The 14443-nt window shown below is 34.4% G+C and overlaps 1 protein-coding gene across 25 annotated transcripts in view; it reads left to right on the forward strand.

Annotated features, from left to right (window-relative positions):
* The window catches only part of HDAC9 (histone deacetylase 9), an 899944-nt gene that overhangs the window by 515494 nt on the left and 370007 nt on the right, over positions 1-14443 (forward strand). For 18 of the 25 annotated variants that reach the window (XM_063101430.1, XM_063101421.1, XM_063101428.1 and 15 more), the window contains one exon: positions 13309-13440. The exons of the other annotated variants lie outside the window; for them this stretch is intronic. In XM_063101430.1, the coding sequence (XP_062957500.1) occupies positions 13309-13440 (132 nt within the window). The remainder of the gene's footprint in view (positions 1-13308; positions 13441-14443) is intronic. 25 annotated transcript variants of the gene reach the window in all.

Here is a 14443-nt window from a genome sequence, read left to right on the forward strand (position 1 = left end):
TACTCAGTAAAGAAATGGTGGGATCATAATTAAAACCAACAAAATTTGAATCAGAGCAACATTTTTTTTTCCCACCCCTAGCTCAAGTAGAACATTTAAACCACCTTAAGTAGAATAAACTGATTAGGAAAACAATATTGTTCTTTGAGCTCTTACAGAACATAAATTCAGTGAAAATCTGTTCAAACCACAGCTCTAATTATTAAAGGTTTTAGCTGCCAAATAATATGTTATGGTTAAAGCCAAGTTAGTATTATGGAGTGTTTCATACATAACAGCACAAGCTTTATACTTTGCTGTTGATTTTCTCATGGGAAACTCATGTAAAGGAGAGTGATACCTCCCTGTTGACTTTAAACTTTAGAAATGCAAAGCATGCTGAAATTGTACATAATTCTCTTCTAAAGAAAAGGAAATAGCATTTCAATGGTTTTCCTCAGTGTCTTATTGAGTTATTGTGGGGCACAATTATGTCTGTTAAATTGATTTACCAGATGGAAGGTTACATTTTATATTTAGCTGATTAAGTTGTAGGAGACTGGAATTATATCTCATACCATAAAGATCATATATAAAAGCAAAAATATTTTAATTAATTACATTTTGAAACTAGTAAGAGGTTTAAACTGGTTCCCCCTCCTCTTTTACTTATGTTGAATTAAAAAGGGCAATTTTTCTTAGAAATAGGTCTTACTATAGAGTTGGTATTTAGCTTAATAATTTAATATTTCATATGGCATTGGAGGAAAAAAAGGAAACTGTTCCCACTGATTTGGAAATTGCTTGCTTGGTTATTTAATAATTTAATATTTACAAAGTGCTCTTAGTATTTTAGGGTTAAAATGCATAATTCTTAAGTTATGCCCATACAGAATTTCCACAGAAAAAAAATTAAATTATATTTTTTCCTTTTTTCTTCTCTGGATCTTTTTACAAATAAACAAATAAAATGTTTACCTTTTATAGAAAATTAAATCTGATAAAGTGGTAAATATTAACTTTAAATTATCGTCCTGGTATTTTTGCTAAGTAATGAGCATATATCATTATATTTCTCTTACATATTCTACTACCTGAAAATAATCCAATAAGAATACATTACAGTAAAATCTGATCCTGTCAGAATGAGTATTTCAGAATATTCAGACTTCCAAACAGTGCCAACCTTGGAATTCATTAGACTACTGTATTGGCTTCTCATGGCTACTGTAACAAAATACCACAAACTTAGTTGCTTAAAACAACATATATTTATTATTTTACAGTTCTGGAGATGAAAAGTCCAAAATGGGTCTTGCTGGGCTAAAATCAAGGTGTCAGCCGGGCTGTGGTCCTTTCTGGAAGTTCTAAGTGCTAATCTATCTCCTTGTTTTTTTCCAGTTTCTGGGGGCTGCCTGTGTTCCCTGGCTGTGGACCCCTTTCATCTTCAAAACAATGACCAGTCGAGTCTTTCTCAACCTAGATCATTCTGACACTCACTCTTCTGCCTCTCTCCTTCATATTTTTAAACAACTCTTGTGATCGCATTGGTCCTACCTATATAATGCAGGATAATCTCTTTAAGTCAGCCAATTAACAACCTTAAATTCATTTGCAAATTTAATTTCCCTTTTACCCCATAAAGTAATATGATCACAAGTTCTGGGGAGTAGGACATGGTCATCTTTGGAGGGGGGCATTATTCTGCCTACCACAACTGCTTAGAGCTTTCGTTAGGACAATGTTTTATACAATGTACTTTGACTTACTACCTCTTTACCATTTTATTTGAAGACTGTTTGAGGTTTCTTTATCCCAAGAATCATTTCAGGGAAAGTTGACTGAATAAATGTTTTACTGAAGATCTTTCTAGAGAAGGGTTCTGGGGAGACCTTATTAAAGGCAAAGGTGAAATATTGCCACTTATATCAGCATGATATAGACAATAGTGCTTCCTCTAAAGAAAATTTATGAAAAAGATAATGCAGTAAAGCTATGGATTCCATTGAGACAGAATTAAATTACCAAAAACACTCCAAAACCATAAAGATTACAAAATCAAAACTTGCAAAGGAAAATAAATAATACCAAGACCTTCCCAAATGACTTGGAAACTTTTAAAACAGCAAAAGAAGAAGCAGGGTTGCATTTAAGCTGTGTAGAGGACAATCTCTTGTTGGCCATAAGTCAGAGCTGATATTTTGTCACTGATGCTGCTGATTCATGGCACCTGAATGTATCGGAGGGGTTTTGAAGAGCCAGATAGATGAGTGCTTTCATCTAAAGTCTTGAAATTATGTTGAGGGATATAACTGTTCTAAGTATAAGTAATTGAACATTAAAAAAATATGTACATGACAAAATTTGCCAGAAAGCCTCTTAAACTAAACTGAACAATGTGATTGCCTACAGAGATTAAAGGAACCACCTTTTACATGGTGACCTAATCCAGAAATCTGGGAGCCACACTGAGTTTCTAGTTCTCCTTTATCTTATCAGATACTAACTTCTGTTACTACTTGCTTTTATACCTCCCTCTACTTTCTTATCATGCTTACTATTTTAGTTCATTTCCCATTTAGTTCAATCCCCATTTCAGTTATTAACTATTCTCTGATTCCATTATACCCCTGTCCAGTCATCCTCCATCTTTCTTTGGTATTGTATCTCCAGCATCTTCAGAGAGCTCAAAATAAGCTCTCAATAAATTTTTGATATGAATAAATATATATGGACCAAAATAGGAGCTAGCATACATTTATTTAGGTATTTAAAAATTAGGGAAGTCTCTTTACTAAAGAATTTTTAAGAATTTTATCCCCATTCCAGCCAGCCACCTATACAGAACAATACAAAAAACAAAAAGAATTTAATTTGTAGTAATATTTTGGAGAAAAGAGATTGAATAATTGCTTTTGGATGGCTGTGACTGAGTAAGTCAGAGGAAACAAAGTTTTTCATGTTAGCAAGCTGATGTTATAATCTTTTTAGTATTATTTTGTTTTAATTCCTGTGGAATTAAATGACAAGCTAGAGGATGATTTTACAGTCTTATGGGAATTAACTAATAACTGTCAGATCAATATCAGAGAGAAAAAGTCAAAAGTAATATATTTGAAGAAAGTAATTTTATGGATTTTAAAATTAGACAGTGACCTGAGTCACAGCACTAAAAAATAAGTAAATGAAAATTTAAAAAAATAAAATTAAACAGTGATTTACTATATTTTAATCAATTTATCCTGTTGAATATTTCTAAATTCTTTAAGGTCAGGGAAGTGGATATTATTGTCCATATTTGCAGGTATGAAAACCAAGGCACAGAGACAATAAATAATAATTTGTTCAAATCACAACATGGTGGTAGAGTCAAGAATGGAAAACAACTCCAGACTGTTATGAGTGTAACAAGGTGAGGTTCATGCTAAGAGTACAAATAAGTACAATTAAGTTTAGATCCATGGCAATACCCAGGGAGTTATCAGGGAATAGGTATTAATTTTTTGGATTATAAAATGTGACCTGTAAGATTGTTTTCTGAGAGGAATTCTGTGCTATACCGGTATGTATCCTTATTGAATACTGGACTACGCCAATACAGATCTCACTCTCTAAAATGATCTCACTTTCTCATGCAGTCAGTTTGCACCTGTGTTTATACATATAGCTCCTGTGAATTGTCTGGTTAGAAAGGATGTTACAAAGCTTTATATCCAAAAATAGAACTACTTTTTATGACATTTCTATTTAAAACAGTATATGAAAGATATGTCTAGTAGATGATGTAAATAAAATTGTATAATATATGGTGTAATTTTTTTTCAATCATAGATAGGAATTACTTTATTACAAAAGATGTATAGCAGAATGGAATAATTAATTCTGTGTTTTTATTTAAATGTATAAAATTTCAGAACCAAACAAGACTTTTCTTTGAGAAAAAACCGTAGATATATCTATAAATTCAAAATAGCATGTTATTTATGTTGGGAAAGACTAACTCAGAAATGTAACTTTATTATAAACCTTTGCGCTTCAGGTAAAAAAGAAAATTATTTTAGAAACTGAATTGAAGAAGGCTGAAACATGTTTATAATCTAGTTTGATTTATTGAAATAAAAAAAGATGCTATATAGATTTTCAAATATTGGTTTCACTCAGGTAAATAAAGTATATTTAAAATATTAAAGCATATAAAGGAAGTAGCATATGAAAGTATTCTGGGCTGCATGGGATACGGATTTCTTTAACTCCAAAGCATGGTAATTGTGATGCTTGTCAGAAAGATGAAATTCCTTCTGCAGTCCACATCTAAACTGTAAAACCTCTTGCTATAACATTCAACATGAAGAAATTCTTAGAGGTTAGAGAAGTTGAAGTTCAGCTAGTTCTCAACAACATTTGAAACTTAGCCTTTTAACATAAGTTTCCTTTCATGCTTCCATATATGCAAGCATGCATTTATTCACTCAACAACTGTTTATTGAGACCCACTATGAGTCTATGTAGTTGCTGACTACTGAGAATAGACACAAAATCAATCATTACATTTACTGTTATTTGCGGTAGAGTAATTTCAGTGAAGCAGTGAGGGCTGGAGCCATATTGCAGTGTTTTGAGGTTAGGAAGTGACAGCAACTATAAGGCTTCCTAAAAAACAAAAAAGAACTTAACTGTGAATTAAAGTACAAGTACAAGAAGTAGCTAATAAGATCTGCATCTCTGGAGAGCTTATTTTTATTTGAATGAGATAGATTTGAGCATGTCTACACGACAAGAAGAAAAATCCGGAAGAGAGAGTTTGAAGATAGGTCGAAGAGCCTCTGTTAGTGTTTCACAATTTAGCTAAATTTTACTTGATATTTATCTCTGAAGCCTCCTTTTCCATTTAGTATTCCTTCCCCCACCAGGATATGTAATCCCCATTCCTTGAATTTGAGGACACCCTCCCTTAGACGTGGCTATTTCCTCTCCATAGAGCTGCACTTTCCTCCCACCTTTACCTGTCAGCATCTCACACAGCCCTGCAGGATCTCACTTCAAGGCAAATGAATCTCTGTTACAGCCATAACACTCTGCTTATACATGGCATTGACCGCAGTTAGTCTATTATTCTTTCTTGCTAGACCATGAGTACCTAGGAGAAAAAGGCTCTCTATCTTGTCTCTGAGGCAGTTGCCTCTTTTCCCATTCATTGATTCCTTCTTTCAGTAAGTAGCTAATGGGTTTATTCTGTGTAGCAGGCACTAGATAGGTGCTGAATAAACAATGGAAATATAACTAGACATGCTCCTCCTGGTCCACATAAAATGTGTAATGTTGGTTCTCAATATTATTATTCAATATCTGTTAATTAAATTTAATTAAACAATGGAACAAACTAAATCAAAGGTTTTAACTATAAAAAAAGAATTATTTCATAACTTATAATTTAAAATTTGTTTCTATTCAGAATAACATTGATTAAATTATCTTTATCCATTAAAAGTGGTAATTTGTATGTAAAATGACCTAAAAATTTGAAGAAAACAGTTATTTTCTTCTCTTTTTGTCTTGGGGTGTGTGTGTGTGTGTGTGTGTGTGTGTGTGTGTGTGTGTGTGTGTGTGTAAGTGTAAGCCACTACTGAGTAGCCACTTATGCATTCATACACTCACTTGATATAACTTTTACCCAGAGCTGACTGAGTCAGCTTAAGCATCAGGCACACTGGAGAAACTCTGGTGAGGAAGAGGACACAGGATTCAGCACGTACTGCTGCTCTCAGATTGAGGCAACTGAGTGCCCTGTCATGGACTTTTGAGCTTCAGAGGCCCCTGCGTTGGCCCACAAGATGAGACATCCACAGACTCTAGGGGAAAATGCCCACCCAGAGCTAACAATCCTCTCCTTATAGACCACGTTCCTATTACCCAAGACCCCAGTGTTGTCTTCCCATGCTGCTCTGAGCTGATTCCAGTGACTTGGTAATACTCTTTCCCATGTATGCCCATTAGTATTTTTTTTTTCTATTCATAAAGAGGTTGTCCTTTTGCTATCTAAGGAATCTAAGAATTAAATTCCTATTTATATTGATGGAAGGAATTACTCACAAATGCCCAGAGGTTTACCATGATGTGTGTCATTTTCTGTCTTTCAAAGCCAAACACTGTAGACCACCTAAATGTCCAACATTATCATATGCTTAAATAAAATATTGTGTATGTCATGTAAATGTGGATAAATAATATAAAACATATGCACATAATGTGTTTCTAACAGAATATATATTTTATTGGGAAAAGTCTCATAATAGATTTTTAAGTGAAAAACAGAATAAATGAAATCATTTTAAATATTAATTGCCTACCTAGGAAAACACTCATAATACGTTATTAAATGAACAAATAGGATACAGTCATAAATATGATTCTCATTTTCAAATACTTTTACATATAAAACGCATAGAAGATATTTAAGTTTATATATTTTTATTCTTTTCCTAAAAAATCTCAAACATGCATAACTTGCATAATCAGAAGAGAACAATGAATATTATAAGATACATAACTTTTCAGAAGATCACACTGTAAATTGAGTGACATGAGTAACATTTACCAATGTAGTTTTTCTAAAAGAAGAATTCTCTTTTAATAGGTACACATCATTGGTATATTTGCAGTAAGAGAATGGATAGATGTTTGCAGCAATATTTCTCAATCAAAGAATAATATTAACTTTAGGAAATTGCATTCATATTACCATAAGTGTAGCTAGTTATTAGGAGCTAAAATTTCCCCAATATTGTTTTTTAAAAAACTTTTATATATTAACTACATATTGTTAAATGGTTATAATGAGTTAGCGTAAACATTTTACTCTTCAATATCAAAATATGAAATCTGACTCATAACATTAAAGGTTCATGTTATCAAAGCCAAAAAATGCATAATCGTGCTAGCTTTTTTGATTATGCTGAATGCTGCTTTTGAAAATCTGTAGTCTTTGTCTAATTATGAAACTTTTAGAGTAACCTATGTCTTTTGATCAACTCGGTTAAAGGATATACTGCATCTCCAAAGTGTCTTTCATAATTGTAATGATTATTTCATTGAACAGTTCACACATGGCGTGGATTTCTACAGTGCTAGCCTAGGTAAGAGGAAAGACTTGGGCAGGAATTACTCCAGGAAACCTCCTCTTCATACAGGACATAAAGGACAGAGAGTGAATAAGTGATATTTGGTCCCAAGTGACTGAACATTTGAATGTGTCAGTTCCTAAGATAGCCCTGAAGGAGGAAGATAGTAGGAGAAACCCAAGAGGAAAAGAGGCCTCATGGATAAGCTGACAGATATTCAGAATGCGGGGAAGAACAGACAATGCCAGAAAAGGATCTGAGACTGAGCCTTCACTTAGGATTACTGAGCTAAACATTCACTGCAGGTGGAATTGTTGAACGTCCCACATATTCATTAGTGTAAAGAAACATTGATTACTCTAGTTCCTAATCTTGATTAATAATTACTTATCTTAATTAATATTATGAAATATTCTAAAAATATTATTAACATAAATAATATTAATTCAATGGAAACTTCTTCCTTTTCTCCTTATAATTATTTCCAGTAAGAATGAGGAACTTCTTTATACCACGATATGTAGTATTCACTTATTTTGTCTAAATATTGGTATAAAGAACATTTATAACCTGGGATTAAAAGTAAATAGTGACAAGGTTCATACAGCAGATAATCATTCTTAATGGATGGGGATGTATGTAAGACATAAAACTAAACAGAGTAGAATTTATAAACAGGTAAATAAAAAAAGTGAAGGAAATATGTAAAGCCAATTACTAACCAAAAAAGTATTTTAAATGTACCAGTAAAAGTTCAGAAAAGGACGACTGTTATTTTTGTTGTTGTTGTTTTTATAGATAACATTGCACGAGACAAAGGACTAGACCAATTGTAGCAATCTATTCTTCTACTTATTTTTTTCTTTTGTTTTAACATAAGTTCCTTAGTCTTCATAGGTAGACTACGTGGAACATTCATTAATCAATATATCTATTGATAGAGTCTATCAATTAATCGATCTATCTTTTTTGGGGACAGACAGCCAGTTAAGCTAGGAACTTAATTTCACGTCCTTTATTATCTTAACCACGATGTAGGGTAGGCATTATTACTACTCTTTTATTGAGGATAAAATGATTCACAGAGATTAAACAACTCACTTAAGGTTACAGTTAGTACATGAAGGAATTAGCATTGGAATCTGAATCTGGGCTGTTTGTGTCAGAGGCCTGCATGCTTCTACAAAAGATAGTTTGTGTGTCTATATGTGTGTGTACATGTGTAAAAATGACACCCCACGCTTATGTACACAGTCCCACACACAGGTCTTTTAGTGAAATGACAAGTCTGGACTTTGTCACTTATTGTGCCTTGGAATCCTAATTTTTTAACCTGTGTTTGCTACCTAACTTTACTATACCTTTTCCATTTTTTATTCTCATACCCTGCCATCCTAAGTTTATTCTACAAGAAGGAGATCAGTATGAGCATAAAGATTTGAAGTACATTAGGTCATGACGAATTCATCAAATGTTTTGTTTCTTTTTGTTTAGTTCTTTTTTTCTTTTAAGTGAGAAGAGAAAAAGGATTTAGGTTTGTCCTGTTTATTTTAATATTGATTGTTTTCACTTAAATAATGATAATCAATATTTTACGCAAGGTTTTCATCTTAAAAGACAAATGCATTTAGATGGGCACGTACTAAAAAGCTTGCCTTCTGTTTTTGTGTTTAATTCAGATGTAGAGGGTGTGGGGTAAAAATAGAAAGGTAATTAGTGCAACTAGGCATGAAATACATTCACATACAAGCAGAACTTCTCCCCAGCTAGTGATCTCTTTCTGGGCTCTGAGGATTTGCATCCCATTAGTAAGTCACTGGCATGGAAATCTGCAGCCTCTAGGGATACCAGAGCATTAAAAATGGAATTAACTCTAACTGCAAAATGAGTCAGCACATCAGGTCATTAATTCTACTGCTTGGGTATATATCATGCTGAGCTTTGGTGTGTGGGCTTCTGAAATGCTAGGAGTGGGGCTTCTAAAATGCTAGGAGTGAGTTTATAGAGCATTGCAGCGACTAAATGATGGTTATCTATCATCCTCACCATTGAGATACTAATATCTCTAGTGATGCAAAACCATGTTGAAATACAGTTAAAAGCTTTTGCTAGAACCACTGGATAAGGCCTTTCCTCAGGAAAGTCGTGCATTGCATATTTTGAGAAAATAAACTTATGTTGCACTTTACAGTTTATCAATAATTCCTAGTTTTAGAAAACAAGTCCTTAATTAATAAAAAGATCACAATGCCTCAAATAATTATCCTACCAAAAATTAGCAATTATGCCTTTGTGCATATCTTCAACAACCAACAGAAGTTGATAAGCTTTACTTTCTTTAGAAATATTAGTGATATTAAAAACATTTTAAATCAATTTCCCAGTAATATTGATTGAGATATTTAATATTTTCAAGGTACGTGTAGTACTCCTCAGTTTCTGATAATCTTTCCTCTCTTCTCTTAGCCTCCTACATTCTCTTTAAGAATCTGTGACAGATATTATCTCCTTTAATCATCCCAGAGTAGTACAGTTATTAACAACTGGTATTTACTGATTGCTTACTCTAGGGTTTCTCACATTTGGCACTATCGGCATTTGGGTCCTGGTAATTCTTTCTTGTGGAGGCTGCCCTGTGCATTGTACTGTGTTTGGCAGCATTCCTGGCTTCTACCCACTAGATGCCAACAGCAGCTCCCCATACTGGCAAACAAAAATGTCTCCAGACATTGCTAAATGTCTCTTGTGGGCAAAATCTTCCCCAGTTGAGAACCACTGGCTTATCCTCTAGTAGACATTATTTCATTTAATTCTACAGTCACATAAGATATGTAAGACTGTATTAATCAGGGTCCTGGTAGGGAACAGACCTATGCAGCATGGGCCGTACATAGACTTTTATGAAGGGAATATTAACAACGAAGTGAGCAGGGTTAAAGGAACTGCTCAGGGATGTGGAGACACCCAGAAAACAGCAACAGCAGAGGCCGTTCCCACTTCTAGGGTTGAAGGAGAAAGGAGAAGAAAATTGTTCCTGGAGTGCTGGAGGCCTCCAGAGGGAGGGAAGGTCAGGAGGAGACTAAGCTAGGGCCAGTGGTGCAGCACTGCAACAGGAGAGTGTATGATACCCTGCCCCCTCCCTCCTCTTTCCTGTGACCACCAGCCTGACCTGCCAGTAGGTGGAGCCCAAATGAAATCCAACCAGCAAAGGACTGTAGTGGTATAACTTTGGGATTCAGCCTCCATGGGCTCAGAGAACGAAGGAAAGTGGAATCTGTTGGGGCAAATGGAGAAAATCCAGAAAAAACAATTTCCATTTTAACATGATAAATGGAGATTTTTAAAGATATAAAATAATTCATCTCAAGACAAACAGCGGATGTGTGGAGCAGGCATTTAAACACACATCTCTTTGACTCCAAGCACTACAAAGGTATCATAACTGATTTGTGTGAATGAACTGATGTTCAGAGAGACTATGAATTATTCAAGGTTATTGATTTTAGTGGTAGTAGGTGCAAGACTAGAACCCAGTTCTCATTCCTATTGTGGTGTTTGCTTTCTTATGTTGACCACTGAAAGAAATTTAGCAGGTGTGTATATCCAGCCTGTTCTGAAATAGACAAACATAGGAGTGAAAGCTATCTGCCAACCTTAAAAGTCATTTCTTTCTGAAAAGCTTGTGAAATTGTAGGTTTCATGTAGAATGTTTAAATGGCATATGCTATTTTTCCAAGTTGTTGGCACATTTTTGTCTTGATTGCCAACACTCAGATCCAGCTGGTGTCATGTGTTAGAAGGGGGAGGAAGACAGGACTGAGAATTAGGAGATTTGGGAACAAATCCTAGCTCTGCCATTCCTAGCTGTGTAGCCTTCAGCAATGGCACCAAAAATATAAGTTCCATAAAACTTTTATTCCCTCTCACATTCACCCAGATCTTCACAGTTATTCTCAGGGTTCTGATTGGGTGGCCACAACTGGTAAGGTCAGGGAGGGTGTTAGACTTACGTTTGACAAAGGAAGAATCAGACTCAGAAAGCACTAGAATCTTACAGAATACACAGTCATTGGAAGTGATTAATCAATTTACCTCCGCTGGACAGCCAATTTATAGTGTTGAATCCATTTGGTTTAATCAAGTCATGTCTAGAACTAAGTCTGAGAATCTCTGATTTTTGTCCTAGGGTTATAAACAAGGCTACAGAGGATATCAATATAGTTAGCACCTAGGGATTCACAGTTTCTCATTTTTCCTTTCTAGGTTTTAGATGAATATATTTATTACCAATAGCTTTTCAGAGACAAGATTTATATTTAAAATTTTTTTTTTAAAATAAATGTACATAGGGAAACAAACCTAAGTGAGTTAATATAGTCCCATTTTCTCACTTCAATCCTGGGTGAGTTGGGTGTTAGTAATTGAGATTCAGACTTCCCCACTAAAAAAAGTGGGTTGCCACTCCTGGAAAATCTGGCAAAGAACCTGAATCCTTCCCAAAATTGTTTACTTTGTCTGCCTCAAGGTGGGAGGCCCAGCAAGTAACACATTTCAGGTGTCTGTTACTCTGAGCTTCTTGTTCTCAGCCCTGATCTTTGCCCCACCTCCTGATTTTCTACTTTTCCAGTATTTTCAGGTCTTCAATTTTTTTTTTAACTTTTCAGTGTTTTCAGGCATAAAATCAGGTGTACAAGACAAAAAAAATTAACTTGCTTTATTTTTTGTATCTGAAATTAACTTTCTTTCAAGTTCCTATTTCACCTAGCCAACTCCAAGAGAACCTATAATGCAAGAGTTCTAGTTTCAAGTTTAAAGCTGTAGAGAAATGAAAAAGAAAAGAACAAAGAGAAAAATAAGTATAGATGTCTGAAGTCTGAAAGTGAAAGAAAGGGGAAAGAATGTACATTCTACTTTTGATACCCTTTGTAGTATGGCAAAAGTATAAATGCCTTCAAAGAAAATATTTTCATTGATCAAAAAATCTAGCCAAATTATAACATTTTATCTACTATAGATGGTTAGTGATGCTTTGGCAAAGCTATTTTACAATTTTTATGATGTTTATACATAAGGAAGGGTGGAAGAGCAACACAGTCCTTTCAGTATTTAGGAGAATAGACATGAGCCAGATGACCTGGGTACAGATCCTGGCTTCATCCGTTTTTACTTCTGTAACCTTGGGCAAGTTACTTACCCTCTGTGTTTTGGTTTCCTCCTTGATATAATCAAATTATAAATATTATCTATGCCATATGGATGTTTTTTGGTTAAACAAGTTAATATTAACAAAAATGCTTAGATCAATACTGGAACATAGAAAACACTACATAAATGTTAGTTGTCATTGGAAATATCCTTTCCACCACCACCACCACCACCACCATTGATTTCTGCAACACAGAGACTCAATTCAGTGTTTCCATCTTCTAAACTATAATTATTTAAAAACCTAATAAATGGTAACTAATTAAAGTGCTTCACAATTTAGAATAATTTAACCAAAGAAATAGTAACATATGCATGAATAATGTGCATTTGTCCTTTGGAACATATTGCCTACCTCAGACTTTTCGTTTAAGATTTGGTCACCCTTTCTTTCTAGCCTATAGTATATTGAATGTATAAAAAGGTTTGCTCACAGTAATTCTTGCTGGTTTGGTGTTTTTACACTAAGTGTGTTTTCCCAGGGTTTTAGGTTAGAAACTACTGACAAAGAAATACTCCAGGAGTCAGAATTACACATAAATTATATGGTACAGAGGTGTCTTCTTATTACCAGAAGTCAGGTCAGAGTCTCTAAAATCATATTAAGTTACTGTTTTTGTGGTTATTGAGTTTCACCCTTGAGAGAATTAAGTGGGCCAACAATCAAGTATAATAAATCTTACTCTGACCCAAACATAATTAGTGATTAAACTTACCATTACCAATCCCAATTCTGCTAGATAAAATAAGTAGAAAACTTATATTTTTCCTGTTTTCATTTTCATATTTAGAAAAGTAGAAAAACATTTTGCACATTACATGGAAATAATTACTTATATTTGTCAGTTTAATTAATTTAGGGTCAATGCCTTATTCATATGTGCTTGGGTTTATAATTTGAGAATGAGAAGGGACCAGGAAAAGGGTGAGACTTCGTTTCTAAACACAGGAGCACTTGGCTCTCTATTTTTTAATTTTTATCTATTTTCTTTGTCTCAATCTTCAGCCTCTGAGCCCAACTTGAAGGTGCGGTCCAGGTTAAAACAGAAAGTGGCAGAGAGGAGAAGCAGCCCCTTACTCAGGCGGAAGGATGGAAATGTTGTCACTTCATTCAAGAAGCGAATGTTTGAGGTGACAGGTAATTGAGGATTGGGCAGACCATACACTAACAAAAAATGCTGGTAGTAGGAATGAAAAAGAAAAAAAGTTTAGAATAATATATCTGCTGAATATTGAAAGTTATTTTGAGGAGAAATATTTATTGGAAGGAAATTATATTGAAAACTCAGAAGTAGTTCAGTAAACCTTGCTATGCGTTAACCAACTGTGTTAAACAGGAAATGAATGAAAAAACAGAGGTATGTGTCAATCAAGGCATAACTAGGGAACACCAAAGCTCACCTTATTCTTTTCAGAAACACGCAGTCCATTTTGGGAATGCCAACCAAGAAAATATAACTTTTAATGAAATTTGATCAGAAATGAGCAGAGGGAAGTCCAAGAAGAACACTTCCCCCTACTCAGACATGAATGTACCAAATACATCTGGGAAAATTAAACTACGTGGAGCAGCAAAACCTTGACTTTTCAACAAATTTACAGAACTCATAAATGACTTTATGTGTTTACTAGTGAACTGGGACTTATGGCAGAAGGGGGATATATTGCTTTTTATGAAGGGGAAGAAATTGTCATTTTCACTAGTCTCAAATGGAAGAGTTCTTATTTTTTTAGCTGCCTGGTTAGTAGTGGGGTGAACAGGTTAGGAAATTCAACCTGATGTTTTACAAAACCCCCTAGTCCCAGTTGTACCTGGTCTGAAATTAGAGAAGACCTAAGGATACAAGAATGAAAAAGGCTAACTGAAATAATAATACTGGCTACTGTTTGTTGAGTACCTACTTAAAGCTATGCATTGTACCTGGTTATTTCCTTTGGTTACCTCAAGAAAGAAGTGGTAACCTGCAACCATTTTTCTCCATTCTCAAGGAAAATTGTACCAATGTAATTAGTTGGTATTAGTTCTCCAAGGTCAGATCTTATCCTTAGCCTGTTTTTAAGTTTTGTTTTCTCTTCCTCTTTTGGCCATGACAGTGTTTACTTCAGAAAGGCAATTTGGGTGAAGATTGTGGAAAAGTGTA

The sequence above is a fragment of the Cynocephalus volans genome, chromosome 6, assembly GCF_027409185.1.
Source record: "Cynocephalus volans isolate mCynVol1 chromosome 6, mCynVol1.pri, whole genome shotgun sequence".
Taxonomy (NCBI): Eukaryota; Metazoa; Chordata; class Mammalia; order Dermoptera; family Cynocephalidae; genus Cynocephalus; species Cynocephalus volans.